The following is a 16,160-nucleotide window of genomic DNA, read 5'->3' as shown; positions in this document are numbered from 1 at the left end:
TAAGCTTGTTTAAAACATGTAGGAGTTAGAGCTGACAATATTTTAAAATCAGCATAGCATTTAAATTATAATAACAGAAAGTTATTTTGCTTCCAAAATGTTTGTATACTACATGTATGTTGATCGATTTTTTTTTTTTAATTATAGAAATTGAAATTCAAGGATTAACAGATCCCTTAATACTTAGAGTTTTTGACTTGTTTTGTTTGTTTCAGTACAGCTGCTACATGCTAAGTGCACTAGTAGTTTTAGAATTACTTGAAGGGCGTTACCACCGCTACCTTCAAAGTGAAATTTACAACTCGTCTGGTTTTTGTCCTTTTAATTCTAAAATCTAGATGAAATGTAATCCCAGGAGTGTTGTTTTGCTGTTGCAATGTAGTCTTTTTCAGATGATACATGATTTAGTTGGAAACAAATTAGCAGTTATGAATGCCTAAAGAAAGCAATTTAATAAACAAGATTTTTGTAAGACCTAATCAGAATTGTAAAATGATACTTGGGAATCAGTTACATTATACAATAGAGCGGGTGTGACTTGTAGGCATGTGTGTGGATTCATGGTTTCTAGTCACATTGTTCTCTCAAGTGAAACAAGGGCTTCAACCCTCAGTTTACTGTTTCTTCTAATTTATAACTTAACTATTAAATGTTTTCAGTCAATAATGAAAATTCCCACTCATAACTGTAATTTGTTCTGGTGATTAATTTCAATTTTTATTTTAGCTACTTATAACCTGCCTCCTCCCCCATTTTCTAGTGCTTTAAATCACCTGTTGCTGGTGAATTTGTTTGCTTTGCTCCTGCCCAGGAAGTTAGTTCCATGCTGCTGACAGTGTCTGTGTTGATGAGAAAGGTCACTATAAATGAAAAATAATCACAGGCAGGTACTCACCAAGATTCTATTGCTCCAGCTCCACAATGTGGGTGTATAACTCCACATTCATTATCTGTTTGTAGCAGACCCTTGGGCTGAGCTGATGCTGCTGGTGTGTCTCTAACTGGGACACTTTATTTTTGCCAGTGTGATACAGAGATCATTATGGAATGATGGTGAAAAAAAAGATGAATTGGTTTGTTTCCAGGTAACTTAAAATTTTGCACTATTTGTGACCAGGTTTTTTCAGCCTCTACAGGAAGCAGTTTTAATATAGAAAATATGTTACAAGAGAAGTTTCTTGGCAGTTGAAGAAGTGACAGGGCTTCTGTTATAGAGCTAAGTTTGCATTCCAATTACCCTGATGCTAAATATATGCCTTTAGGAATTCTGCATAAATTGGCTCTAGCTAGGGGCTTTCCCCTGTTTTCTTATTTTAATTAAGACCATTTTTACCTATTAAAAAAAAAAAAAAGAAAAGTTAGGCTTGAAAAGAGAAGATGCTCAATTAATCAGTAAGCTACCTGCTGTGAAGCTAGAAACCAACAAATATAGAAAATCAGTGCTTGGCACTGCTTTTTAGCATCCCAGTCTGCTATACTGTCTTGTAAGTAGGGTGACTGATTCTCTCCTTTTTCTGAACCCTTGCTGGTGTGGCAGAAGGAGATAGCTTAAAACTCTGGCAAATATTTCTCAGTGTGGACAGAACTTTCTGAACCTCCCTTTGTTGAAATTTCATGTTATGGCTATGGAAAAGGAAAACAGCTAATTGTTTTTGTTTGCCTGGTGGAGTTTTCCATTCATTTACTCTTTTATGCATCTTTATTTCAGTAATCTATCAATATTGTCAATGATACTTGGTTTTGTGTCCCCCTGTCCATGTCTCACCTTCTCCCCAATTTTATTCATCATGAACTCAGACACCTGCAAAAAGGGAAGAAAATGGCATAAAGCCACTCAAGTGGCAGAGTACTTTGCAGAGAAGAATGGAAGATAATATTTGACAGTAGTTCAAGATGAGAGTAAGAACTGGGGGGTAGGAAGAGGAAAGGGGCTGTGTTGTCTAAAATATCTGCTAGGTTCTAATGTTACCTGAACTCTGATTTATTCTGGAATTGCTCTGGTGAGGTCAATTACAAATACCAGCAGTAAGTATAATTCAGTTTTTGAAGAGTTGTCATTTGCTTTTTTTTGGTAACAGTATAATCTCAGAACATGGTCTAGAAATTTTACATTTGCTTCTTTCATGAACACTTGATGAAATCTAGTGTGTAAGGCTGAATTTGAGCAGTTCAGGGGCTTATTTTTGAGCTTATCTTAGAAATAGGTGATTCTTTTCAAAGGCGTTAATACCATTCCAGGTGATCTAGCAGCAGAAATTTAAGGTCATCTTTTCTCTTTATTTCCACTCCTTTTAAAGATGCTTCTAGGGACCTTTTTTCTTTGGAATGGAGGTTTCTGAAAGTTTAGAGTATCTTGTTGCAGCCTATTGATGTAATTTCTCCTTTTCAATATCTTCTAGAGGTTTGGGGTTTTTTCCTCCCTTAGCCTACCCTTGACTCCTAGTCCTGTTTTATGTTGCCTAATAACTGACATCAGTCTCCCCAAAGTCATGCTGTGTCTTTCCTTGTTAAAAGTGCATATAAGACTTGTTGTTATGAGAGTGAAAATGCAGTCACAGGAAGGTGAAGTGTTGTGCTCATGTTTGCATATCAGGTCAGCTGCTGAGCCAGGAATAGAAGTCCTGTCTCATGACTCAGTGCCCTAACCACTGGCCTGCGCCGCCTCTCTGGAGCACCAGTCTTTTCCAAGAATATAGTGGTGATGGCTATAGGAGTAACTACAGCAAATATAGGAGGTTTGCTTCCTGCTCTGGCAGGGCTCCAAGGCTTATACACAGCTTATAAGACAAGGGGAGGAAAAAAAGCTTTCTAAAGGAGCTCCTAGATAAGTTCTGTGAAGTTACGGTTTGCTTTGCTTTGTTTAAAAACAGCAGCAAAAAAAAAAAAAAAAAAAAAAAAAAAAAAAAAAAAAAAAAAAAAAAAAAAACAACCCCCTAATTGCAAATAGCTTTCCTGAAGGTTTAGGATGTGGAAAAAAGTTCCATGTGTTTGAAAGTCAAACTTTGCTCTACAAATAACCTTAAGAGCGGCCTGTGATTAAATCTTTTGTATATTCAACAACAAACTCATTTTATGCAACCGCAACTATGATAAAATTGAATTAAATGAACCTGCCTCTAAGAAAAGATACTGAATAGCTGAGTAGCACATTATTCAATGAATGGAAAACAGGGAGGCTGGCTGGAACTGCTGGGAAATGGTTTTAACATTCTATGGGGCTAAAGAGCAATTCTGTGAAATCACTGTATTTGTTTCCCCCCTACCTCCCCGCCCTCATTTTTTAAATAGCAGTGCTCTTCATACTGTCAGAATTCAGTGTTGTGACACCCCTACTCAAAAGTTATGACAGCAGTGTAATGACAGCTACTGCCTCTTGAGAATCAATCAGGCAATTAATTTTGTAAATGAAATGCTGATTATACAAAGCTTCACATGAGAGGCCCAGTGATTAAAATCAATTTAACAAATTGTTTCAGGTGGGACTTGATTAATAATTTGCCATAAATGCTGAGGATATATGACCAGCATACCTTTTTGAGTGTACGTGTGTGTGTGTTTGTGTTAATATAGAACTATATATATCACTGGGAGTGGAAAAAATCTGCAGCTAACTGTATGTACTTTTGGCTTGTGACCTAGATGTGATTGTTATAGCTTTTTGTGGGTACTCTGTCATCCCCAGTGTCCACAATGTCACTTTCTCAGCTAGCGTTCTCTCCAGCAATTGAATACATCTAATTTTTAATTTTATATCTGTGAGTAAAGCCAAGTAGTTGAAAAAGTGTATTCAGATCCACATGAATATTAAGTTTAGGAAGTTTTTTCTTTAAAATTTAAAGTGGATGTGGGATTTTTTTCCATTTACATCCCTCCCCCCGTCACTTATATTTAGGACGTTGTGCATTTTCCCCCTCTTACTGCAATACTTCTCTGCAGGCAGCCTTCCTGCAGAGCTCCCCTCGTTCCACTCAGGGCAGAGCTCTATTCCTTGGCTGACAGACACTATTTTTAGTACATCCTTTTCTGTCCATCTAACGCCGTGTTTGTGTAAGAGCTGTACAAAGTAGGTAAGGGAATTTTTTTTCTGAGTTCCAGATGGCAGCCATGCACAGTGAGTGAAGGTGTTTACTTGTCTAGGAAGCTGAGAACCTCATTGCCAGACAAAATAGAAGTAACTGGTATTCTGGGTGGGGCTTTGGTTTTTTAAACTTGGTTTTCTGGGTTTATGAATGGATTTTCTCTTCCTTGTTGAGCCATAGCCTTGGCTACTGAGGAGGCCTTAAAGCTTTGAGGCGTCCAATGATAAATCTAGCCTGAGAACTTTAGGTTAGTATTTTGCCTTGCTATCTGCCTTGCTTTCCTGCTGGGGGTTGCTATTTTGACAGTTGAAATGCCAGACTGAGGGCTCTGCCCATGACTGACCGTGCTCCAGTGCCAAAGCTGCTGTATTGGTGCAAAGCCATCCAACACAGGCAGTTCTGGGTTCAGACTGGGCTGTGGATTGGAGCAGCCAAAGCGTGGTCGTGATATGGCAGCACATAGGAGAAGCAGCTGGAATGAGTGACCTGTTCTATAGTGGCAGATAAGTTTGCTAGAAGACATTTTAAAGAACCCCTGAATTCTGCTGTGTTTGAAATTGCTGCAGACTTGGTGAGGAGGGGAGCAGAGCTTCTGCATGCCTGAAGAAAAGTGGGCATCCTTCTTTGCAGAGGCATCCAAGTTGGAGAAAACTAACCTAAAGACAGGACTGTAATTCCTGACTACTTCCTGGAAAAAGTTTGATATTAGGAAAGTGGGTTACAGGACAAAACTGAATGTTCAGGTGTGATGAGGACAGATGACACACATTAAGCTGACTTCAGAGTAACCTGTTAGCTGTCAGTAGCTGGCAATGACAAAGGCAACTTGAGGGGCAGCGGTTCTGGGCTGTATATCCATGTGAACTTGTCAGACACCTAGGAGTGTTTTGGCCATCAGCTGTGTTAATGTGTATAATTGTTTCTTGATGTTGTATTAATCTTTGCGTGCACTTGTAGTGGCAACTGAAGAGGTTAGTTATGTACACTTCATTAAAAACAGGTTTCTTTTCTTTGCAATGTTTGTTGTGATTTGTTCTTTTAGTAGTTGTTTAGTTTTATCTATATGCAAAATTATAAATAGAGAATGGCTGATACACAGGCTTTACAGGTTGTATGTGTTAAAGAGGACTCGGAAGAAGGTTGAAAAACAGTATATCCTTCTACCTCACCCTGCAGAAACAGTTGCTCGTATAAATTATTTGTAAATGGTCTAGGCAAGTAGTAGTTGATTCTTTGTGGGGCATAGCTTTGATGTTTTTTTTCTTTCGCCTTGTTAATTACTTACTTTCTGTTTTGAGTGGGAAATAATCTTTCTGATGTCTCCCTGCAGCTGAAATCAGACACTATGCAGAGCCTTTAAGACAAGCAAAATGGCTATTTATGTTAAAACTCTGCTAGTGTGTGCTTCTTTATTTACTGGATTTTCTTTCATCATAGACTTATGTTGAACTCAGCTTTTTGTTTTTGTTTATTACTTATTGTGTTTGAGCAACTGCCTTTTAAAATTAAAATTCTAGTAAAAGAGACAGTAGATTTCCTTTTTCAAAAAAATAGAAAGCATGTTTACTATTCACCTCTCAGACTTTATTATTAATGTTAGAATTTAATGCTGTACATTCATACTTTTTTAATAGTTGCTTGCAACTTTCTTAAGTGGGTATTGAAACACACTTGACGAGAGTTGTTTTGATACTCCCTCTTTTGTCACGTAAAAATGTTGGCTGAGGCGTCCTTGTACATGTTCATACAAATGATGACATTATCTAGGAGTGGATTATCTTTTCTGCAGTTCCATCCTCAAGCCAGCTGTGTCATTGTATTACAGTGAATACTTGTGATTATCTTCAGCGATAAATTTGTGACTTGGTGCCTGACATAGAGTTGAGCTCCATGCCTGTCTTCCTTGGAATGTCGGTAACCGATTGTCAGCTGTCTTTACTTATTATGAGGTTTCAAGGCTTTGGTTTTTATACAGAGATGTGTTTTCTTCTTTTTTTTTTTTCTTTCCTTTTTTTTTTTAATATGGAGACAGAAGCTTTGGCTGCAGATCAATGAATAAACAAAGAGTTATTGTATTCATAGCTCTAGGAGTTTGAGGGGAAGCCTACTTGAGAGTGTTGAGTTCATGTTTTTTTGTTACAGGCACAAATGATGGAGCATTACTTGGGATGCTTTGTGGCTTATAGTTGCTTTAAATCGCTGCATTTGCTGTTGTCAGCCAAACTAATGCCTCTTTCAATTTTTTTTTGTTTAAACAAGAAAGCACACTTTCACTTGAAAAGTAGTTACATCTCTCATGTAAATACTCATCTTCTAGTGAATTGGTCTGTCTGCCTTGTAGAAAAGAGCACTAGCTGAATGGGATTCACATCTAAATCCCATTGTGACCTTATTCAAGTGTCTCCCACTCCTCCCTGTCTGGAGATTTCAGTGGTGAGGGTCTTTGTGGCATCTTTAAATGGAAATGTTAGTTGAATTTTGGGACAGTGACTGGTGTTGTTCATAAATACCATTTAAATAAACATTTTGTTGTTAGAAGTGAAACACTGGTTGATAACTTAATAGTGAATAAATATATATATGTTATGTGTGCACAACATCAGTAATACCTTAAAAGTAAGAGCTGGTTTTGATCAGACTGCTTCTCAAGTTATTCTCTTGTGCAAGCTGCCTCAGATCTGAGTGTAGATGATGTAACTGGAAAACACTGTCTAAACAACTAAAGAAAATGGTAGTGTATTTTTCTGTCACTTTAGAAAAGGCAAAATTAAATCTGCACGTACTTCAGGGTGAGGAGATTTATTTGATCGTTTTGGATGGGAGGAGAGCAGGAGTGGTGGTGATACTGAGTTTACAAGTGGGTGTAGAATATTAATTTTTTCACTTCTGCATATAGCAGAAATGTCGAATTTATGTATTCTTTTACACAAAACATTGAAAAAAGGAGCAGGTATGAGAAAAAGGTTGTCAGTTACTATTTGTAGGTAGTGTAGGTTTTTCAGTGTCCTACCTTAATGGTTGTATTGTCAATCTAAAGACTGAGAATGAAACCTTGGCCCTGTTGAAATCATAAGCAAACCTTCCACTCAGTGTTTTAAGGTGCTCATGTGGCACATAATAGGCAGGAACTCCTACGAAATGCTCTGTTCTCACAAAGCCTGATAGTACCTTTGCAAATGAATCTGACATGAGATAGGCACTATTCTAAAGGGGTTATAAATTATGGTATTTCTGTGGACTGAAGCAAAGAACAAGACTGAGGTATTTTGAGGAACTGCAGATCTACTCAGTTTTAATGAAATGCAGCAAGTTGAAGAGGAGGTGCAGAATAAGAAGCAAAAGGCAGAATCCATCTAGGCTTGCCTAGAAGAATATGGCGGTAAAAAATAGCATGAGCAAACATTAGATAAACTGGCAAAATGGTAGTGTGTGTATCAGGAGTAAAACATCACTAGAGAAAAATTGGGATGTTCTGTAAAGGCAGGAAAAGAAACAAATGGATATTGATTACTACCATGACACTAAAATAAAATTTAGTAAGTGATTAAAACTTTGCACTACAGCATGTAATAGAAAGTAAAGGCATGGAAGATGTGAAAATACATGCTCATCCATTCATAGTCAAACATGAATGCTGGGTTTTAGAGGAATGTGATGCAGTTAGAGCAATGCTGTCATTTTTGGTAGATGTTAGAGAGCACTTGTGGAGTGGTTGGGTTATGATCCCTACAGCATAAAGAGGAATACATAAAGAGGGATAAAGATACATCTCATAATCATCCTGTCACTGAAAACTTGTCTTTGAAAACTATTGGAACTGATGTTAAAGAAAATATTGGAAGTTAATAAATATTAAAGGAACCTTCAGATAAGATTATTTTATGTCTCAATTAGCATCTTCTTTTAATAAGTTTTCAAAATGTCATGGATGAGAGAAAGTCTTGCTATAAGAAAGAAATCAGATAGTCTACAAAAATGATAAAGCTGAAAACTGTGCATGCATTAAAGCTGGAAAAAGTTACATTGAAATTTTTGCCTTCATGGGAGGGAGGACAGTGCTTGATGAGCAGCTCTTCTTTCTTTCTGTAAAGTGTATGGCTCCAGGTCTTCCTCACCATACACTGTTCTTAAGACAAAATTTGTGGTTTTGTTATAGAGTTTTCAGTGGTATTGATCATGAACATATTAAATTCTAAAATCGGTTCTTTGTTGAAGAAATGATGGGGGTTTTTTGTTCATTTTTTGGTTAAAACACACAGTTTCTGAAAACGCTTTCAGAGCACCTCTACCATCAAATTCAAAAGTTGTTGCAGTTGTAGATATGCAGCATTTCCTGCAATTTAAGCCCCATGATTTCAAGTCAGGATGCATTAAATTGGTAAATTTTGACCTTTTTTTGATTTAGTGAAAACTTGTGGCAGATGCAGAGGTAGAGTCCATTTCTGCCTGGGCAGCAACACAGCTGCTTTAGATGGTAGGACAGTTGTCTCCTGCATTCGCTGCCTGTGTGATAAGTGAAGCCCTGCTCCAGTAGCTCACACTGGCCCCTTCGCTGCCCTGTGCTGGGTGGATACCTGGAGCAGGCACATGTGCTGCCTGTCAGGATTGAAGTGTGGCTGTGGGTTTAAGACAGCTACATCTGTGAAGGAGACAGACCTAATGGTGCAAGGGCAAACTTAATTCCATGAGCTCTCAACTTCTGCAGTAATAATCTTTCTTAAGCCTGGGGGAGAGCTAGCTCTTCGGTTTTGTTTTGCCTTGCAGAAATATGTTGACAGCCACTGAGTCACTGGTAGATGTCTTCACCTTCAGCTGCACTGCATAGAGGGTTGAGATCTAATCTGAAAGGAGTCAGAAATAGCGGTGGTGACTTGCCACCCCCCATAAGGACCTACCAGTGCATAGGATGAGAAATGTTTCCTCACCAAGTCCGTCTTCTCCAACAGTAGAGATCATAGGACTACTATGTTCTACAGTTTGTTCTTTCCCTGAGGTCTTTGGAGGGAGGAGGCAGCTCTGATAGCTAGGGTGGGTCCCTGTGAATTGTCCCAGTAATTTGTCCAGGCACAGTCACTGCTACCTCAGTCTAGCCCTCTCATATTCAAGTATCTCCAGTCCTTGGTCCAGATTCTTGACTTGCAGTGTTCACAATAAGTTCTGAGTCCCAGTCCCTTCCTCCCAGTGGCCACAGCCCCCTTGATTCCAGTCTTGTGTGCAGCCCCTGGTGCCTGGATTACAGCAATATCTGAGGCTCTTCATCCCTCCACCTTTCTGAACTGGAGGATATCACCTGAGGGAAAGAGGAGTGGCTCACCTGAAGAGAACATGGAGAAGTGTAGTGATGGCAGGCTGGTGAGAAGGCGGGAAGGAAGGATGCACTGGCAGTGAGGCTCACTCTCCCAACACACACACACACACACACACACACACACAGAAGCTCTGCTGCTCGGAGGTCACTAGTCCAAAGGACAGAGACTCTTTGGCCTGTGTCCATGTCACCTCCTGACCTTGTTTCCTCCTCTCCCCTTCAGCTCTTTCTGCCTCACTTCTGTTTCCATTGCTTTTTTAACTCATTGTCCCTCTTCCTTTGTCTGGCAAATTCAAAGCAGCTTCCATGCACTTCGTAACTCCTCTGAAGAAACCTTGCCCTGCACATGAGGATGTGCTCCTGTTTATTCCTCCTGTGCTCCCAGTCTGGTGACATTCAGGTGCTCTCTCTGACAGGGGCACATGCCTTACCTTTCATGAATGTCCAGTGTCACCCTGGGAAATTAAAATTCTCTGCCTCAAAGCATGGTGTTCAAGCGGTATTTTCAAGTGTTTTATGTGAGAACATAAACGATGTATTTTTCTGTGACCTCATTCTAAGACATAGCTGAACTATTTCTGCTGAATTTTCCAGAGAATTTCAGCCTCAGGCATACATATGCCCTGGAAAATTTCAGCCTAAATGCTTGAAGTTTGGCGAAGTTTATATGCACCTGAAAGTAGTCTTAATAATGGATAATGTCAGATTGTTTTAGCTGTGTAGCTATCTGCATTGTTTATATTTAAGAGTTGGATGCAGAAAAGAAAATATTACACTCAAAATTAATCAAACTTGAATTTAAGTAATGTGCTTATTGGAGATGAGACTTGGAAATTATACCCTGATACAGAAGATGGTAGCAATGAAAAGTGCTGTTTGGCTTCATGGGCATCTAATGGAGGAAGCTCAAGACTCACTTTGAATAAGGATTTATGCTTGAGAAGAAAAATATGACAGGTGATGCACTGAACATTAAAACACAGAAGTAAACATAGATAAAATACTGTGGTCTATAGGAGGAAATGTAAGTTTTCCCCTGGGACACTGTAAAAAGGAATCTATAAGGCTTAGCCTTTTTTTTTTTAGTTGAAACTGTGGTGAGAGTGCATGATGGCCTAAAAAAAACCAAAACTGAGAATGTTGTTGTGGATCAGGTGATCTGCAGTGGTTGAGGAACCATTGATTTTGAAAAGTATGAAATATAAATAGTAAATTACCCAGAGACATTTAGTGGCAAAGATAGAAACTTCTAATCTGGCTATAGAGCAGGCAAACAATAAAAGGAAAATTGCTGAGTAATACTTTTCCAAAATTAGCAGTGAATGTGGAATTTGCTATGGTAGCAAAAAAGGGCAGTCCTCTTCTGAAGTGAATGGAGATTCCTGTTAGGAAGAGGTTATGATTTCCATCTCCTCAGGTGTAGTGTGCCCATAGTCAAAATACTTTATTAGTTTTGGGCAGGAGGGGGATATTTGCCACTTTCATGAAGATGAGATTGTGATAGGCTTTTTGAAAGCTTCCCTGAACATTCTCATTCTTCCATTAATCTAACCAGAACTCAGGAATTAAAAAATGGATGTCATATTAACAATATAGGGCTGCACTTCACTGAAGTATGGTATTTTTTCTGGTTCAGTTAGTTCTCAGTAATAAAACATGAGAGTAATACTACACAATGGTTGACACCTGTCCTGAAACTGTTACAGGGCTTGGTAAGTGCTGCCAAAAAGTCTAAAAATAAAACTTCTCTCCCTTGCCTCCCTTCCCCCTCCATCACTGTTTGCAGTTTGGATTTTCTGAGGTCTATTAAGGAAGCAAATAAACTTTCATGTAAAATATGGGTTATGACTTGCTTTTTGATCTGGAAACTTATTAGTGTGCACGAAAGCAACAGGAAAATGCTGAAATGCAGTGTTCTGTGTGCACTGCACTTCTTGGAAACTTTATTTTCTTTCCAGTTTCTCTTTTTTTCTGATGTGAGAGAACATGACAGCATAGATATTTTCTCAAGGTTAAGTGACTTGTCCACTGTTTGTGTCTCTCTTGATATATATTTATATTTTTGGTGGTTTTTTTTAACGTTAAGGCCAGTGATGCTAATCAGTGTGCAGCAAGTACATTTAATTATTTCTTAAGCTGAAATTTTTTGGGGAGATTTTCTGCTCTCTGTCTGTATAGATAACAGTCAGCCTCGAGTTATAGTGCAAAATATTTTCTAAAGTTGTTTTAAATGGAATGGAAGTCCCAGACTTACTACTCAAAACCTCATCTAATTAATCAGAGAACCCAGGGTATGGTACTTTGCCAGTTTGTCCGTCGAGTCAATATTTGATGTGTAAAGCACTGAGAAAACACTCGTATCATTCGCCCGCAGTGAGGATGACGATTCTGACCTTTTTCTTTGCATGTCTTAAATATTCCTTTGCTTGTGTTTGCCAACAGGGCAGCCCGATGGACCCGATGGTGATGAAGAGGCCGCAGCTGTACGGCATGGGCAATAACCCTCACTCTCAGGCACAGCAGAGCAGCCCCTACCCCGGGCAGTCCTACGGCCCTCCCGGCCCCCAGCGCTATCCCGTGGGAATGCAGGGCCGAGCCCCGGCAGCCATGGGAGGAATGCAGTATCCACAGCAACAGGTTTGTGCAGGATTTTTCTGGGTTGCTTTGGTTTCCCTCCTCTCTTTCTCTTCCCTGCTGACATTCCGGTAAATACAGAGGGGTGAGAGAAAACCCTCAGAAATAAGTATTTCTTGTGCAAAAAGAGGATGAAGGGCTGTTTTAAAACTAAAGAAATTATGTTCACAGTGTGAATGTTTTCTGAAATCCCTTACAGTTCGTACAGGGTTTAGTTTGTTGCTGGGATCTTTCTGGAGAGAGAGAAGTATGTCAAATGGCATGAGTTTTCTTTTTTTTTCCAGTTGACAACACTTAGTCTCGCATATTTTTTGGTTCTTTTCTTTGCTGCTGTTGCTATTTTGTTCTTGGTTTTTTAGGGTTTTTTATGTTCTATTTCTCTCCGGCTTACACACACTTAAATGTAAGATGAAAACCTAGAGCTGACATCAGTACATCAAGGCTAGTGTAGTCCAGTGCATACAAAAGTGGTAGATATTTATATCATCTGTTTGTTGTTGTGGTGGTTGGTTTTCTTTTTTCTCCTCATTTTGATAGGAGTCTGTAGCTTTTCTTATTTTTTTTCTTTTACCAAGTCTTTAAAGACAGGATTTTTTTTATTGTATCAGAGTACATAGAAAGGTAAGGATCTTCTTTTTATCTTCTTGGATTTCACTGCTGATGGAGACCTTTTGCTTTTTTCCTACCCTTTTTAAGAAGGTCAATCTCAATGTGCATACCATGTACTAAGGAAAATACAGCAGTTTTCAAGAGGGAGAGATAAACTGAGGTTATCAAGAAGTTTAAGTTAGGCTATTTTTTTTTTTAATTAGGGATATGAGCGTAGGCAGTGAGAGCTCTACGCTGCCTTGTGAGCAGAACAGCTTAGTAACTTGATCATTAATGGGAAAGAATATTTGTTTTGTGCAACTGAGCAGTCACAGATTAGTTTCTTTTTCTATTTATCGTTTAATATAGAAAATAAGGTAAAATTTTGGACTCCTGGCAGATAGGCTTCTGGCCAATTCTTGTTATTAACCATCCAGTAGGACAAGATGTTAATCAGGCAGGTAATTAAATAACAGTTTCAAATATATTATAATATCATTATCACAGTTCTTAATTTTTATTCTTTTCTGTTGTTAAATAGATACTTACTGGGAAGAGATTATTTAGTTTAGAAATGCCAAACTGTATATTTGGTTGCTAGATGCAGGCAGCAAAGCATTTTGTCAGTTGCAAAAGGGAGTTGAAATTGAATAAAGGAGGCTTTATTTTCCTCTGTGTATCTGTAACCGAAGTGAAGTTATTAAAACACATTTTTAATTTAAAAATGAGTTATTCTGTGTTACGGCGACGAGTGTTGAATTTTCAGAGCATTCGCTAATTGCTGGGTAATGGTGAATGAGCCGTCAGGCGGCAGTGAGCTGGCGGCGCCATTGGCTGCCGGCCTCGTCCGTCCCCTCGCAGCGCTGCCCTCCGCGGCAGGGCCAGCCCGGCCCAGAGCTCCTGGGGAGCAGGGCCGGGTAATTATGACATTGAGCTTTTATTGAACGGACATCACCACCTAGGCATGGTTTTATTTTGGACAGCTTCCAGAGCTTCGTGTGTTTGGTTTGTGAACCTCTAATGATCTGAATCCAGTTCTTTTCATATTGCTCATATATTACCACCTTTCTACAAAGGATTAAAATGCAGGAATGCAGGTTTGTAAATTGAATTGCCAACTTACCAGCTGAGTGGTAAGTTGTCTTTGGCACAGGATGCCACAGTTTGATTCCTGGCTGGATTTTTACTCCTGTGACATGAATATTAAGTAAGGAGAGCCTAGCTACGCTTGTTAAAACTGTGTAGCACGTACCTACTTTAGATATCATATATATATATATATATATATATATATATAAAATACATAATATTGCCAGAAGTTTCAGAAGATGAATCTCAGCACTTTCTGGAAATTGGGCTGCTTTACAGTGTCACATTGAATTTATCACAAGCACAAGGCACTTCCAGAAACTTGATTGGTTGAAAAATACTGGGCCTTAGACGCATACTGTGCTCAGATTTAAGTATTGTGCAGAGATAGCACTGAGTAGATAGATTATGAGGGTGGAAGTGCCACACTGTAGGAAGGGTGGGAAGCATCAATGGGAGAGATTGTTCTTATTTTAAGTTATAGTTTGCTGTTGCTCAAAGATAGCTGAGGGTGTCAGCTCTGTTTCCTTGGATGAAACAAGAAGGCTTTTTGTTAAACTGTGAAGATTTCTGAATTTTGAAGAAGGCCTTGAAATGTTAAGTCTGGCTCTTTGTCAGCAAGTGTTGTGGCTTGAGGTTAGAACTATGGGACTTGACAGATTTTAACTTGCAGGCTCTGCTGCAGGATGCTGCAAATGAAGAAATAAAGATGAAAAACAGTACCCTAAAGATTGAGCTAAAATTAATGAAAGTGGTAGAATTGAAGATAATTGCCTAGATGTAGTTAGCTGGTCTATGTCATATTGCAGCAGAGAATAGTGTGTTCCGGCCTGCAGCCCAGAGGTGGAAGAGCTCTCTCTCAGGAAGGGAGGCCTCTGGCATAAGAAGTAAAAGATTAAAGAGGATAAAAAAGATGAAATGGTATCAGGTGCAGTCAGCCTACATATCTGCAGCATGGGTGTCAAGCGCAGCCTGCTAAGCAGTTTTAAAAGGGGTATCTATGAAATGCTGCAGTCATTCTCTTACAACTGCTGTTTGGTCTAGGCATGCTTGACACCAAACATGAAGGTGCAAATAAACCCCCAGATTCTCTTAAAATTCCGTGTGGAAACTGCAGGACATTGAAGTGACTATGGAAGGTAAGGGATATGTTCTGCTAAGGACTGAAGAGAGAAGGTAGATCCCCTAAGTGTTTGGAACTCATCTCTGATGAGTTATTGATGGTGAGCCCCAGCACAACACACTGAGCTTTACACAAGGGACACAATTTGAAATCCAGGCAATCTCTTTACACTAAATCAGCTAAAGATAAAGGGGTCTAGATATATAAATGGCCATATAGGAAAGGCAGGTTGGTTGTAAGTAAAGTAATGGTAACCTGAGATTTTTCCTTTCTTTTCTGACAGTTAACAGCAGAGATGCAGATTAGTCATGTGAACATGGGCCATAGCCTCCTGGGACAAATTGCTAAGCAGTTTGAAGAGTGCTGCAGCATTTTGTAATATTTTGAGGGCATGTCCAGTTAATTCAGTGTGAGTCAAATAAATATATAAAGTCTCTGGACTGATTTGGCACCTATATAAAAGGAAAAGTATGAGAAAGGAAGGTGATAAAAAAGAGTCATATGCTAAATTTATAGGATTGCAGACAACATATCTCTTGTCAATGGAAAATTAATTACTTAGAGATTTTTATATTGTTAGGAAACTTGGGATTTTGTTTCTTTCCCATTCACCTTCAGTGGGAGAGGGGGGAAGAAGGCAAGTGAAAGCAGGGAGCAAGATGACCTGTGCCGATGTTGTCAGTCCTTATGAATGGAACACAAGTTGCAGCAAGGTTTTAAAATGCTGTTCTTGCCTGTAAGTCTTAATACTGCTATCTCATAATCTTGTGAACTCTCTCTCCTGGTTTGCATGGGTTGAATGTAATATTTGGGTTATTAGCACTCCTTACCCAGGGAACGTATGTAAAACCAGAAAGCAGAAAAATATTCTCTCAGATTTAACTTTCAGTTTCTAATATCTTAGATATCAATTGGAATTACAAAGAGATGATGTCAAAACTGAAAATCCTAATATGCAGGGATAGCTAGCACCTGAAAACTTCAGGCTTGATTTTGCAATACATCTCACTATGAGTGAAATACTATCTGAGTAATAAGATCTGATTAGAACGACAATAATTTGCTTTTCATTTAACTTCTTTTTTGCCTCACACCCTTTTTGGACCTCAGTCAAGCAAGTGATGATGCCATGATCGGTTCCTTCTGGCTTTAGTTCGATTGCCCACTCAAAGTGCTTTAGTGCTGGGTGCTGTAGGAAAGCCTTCTGCTGCTTTGTAAAGACATTTGTGCTAAAAATAAAAAGACATCAGAATACTGGTCAAAATAAGGGACTTTTTTCTCACCAGTGGTGTTGCTTTTTTGTGATAATAGCATGCAGGATATTATTTTGTGCTGAATT

At 38.9% G+C, this 16,160-nt stretch overlaps 1 protein-coding gene across 2 annotated transcripts in view; it reads left to right on the top strand.

Annotated features, from left to right (window-relative positions):
* The window catches only part of ARID1B (AT-rich interaction domain 1B), a 325,248-nt gene that overhangs the window by 20,280 nt on the left and 288,808 nt on the right, over positions 1-16,160 (top strand). For both annotated transcript variants that reach the window (XM_058801602.1, XM_058801601.1), the window contains exon 2: positions 11,830-12,024. In XM_058801602.1, the coding sequence (XP_058657585.1) occupies positions 11,830-12,024 (195 nt within the window). The remainder of the gene's footprint in view (positions 1-11,829; positions 12,025-16,160) is intronic.

Source organism: Ammospiza caudacuta, chromosome 3 (assembly GCF_027887145.1).
Source record: "Ammospiza caudacuta isolate bAmmCau1 chromosome 3, bAmmCau1.pri, whole genome shotgun sequence".
In the NCBI taxonomy this organism is placed as follows: Eukaryota; Metazoa; Chordata; class Aves; order Passeriformes; family Passerellidae; genus Ammospiza; species Ammospiza caudacuta.
The sequence above is the reverse complement of the archived record's forward strand: the minus strand, read 5'-3'. Positions and strand labels throughout refer to the sequence as shown.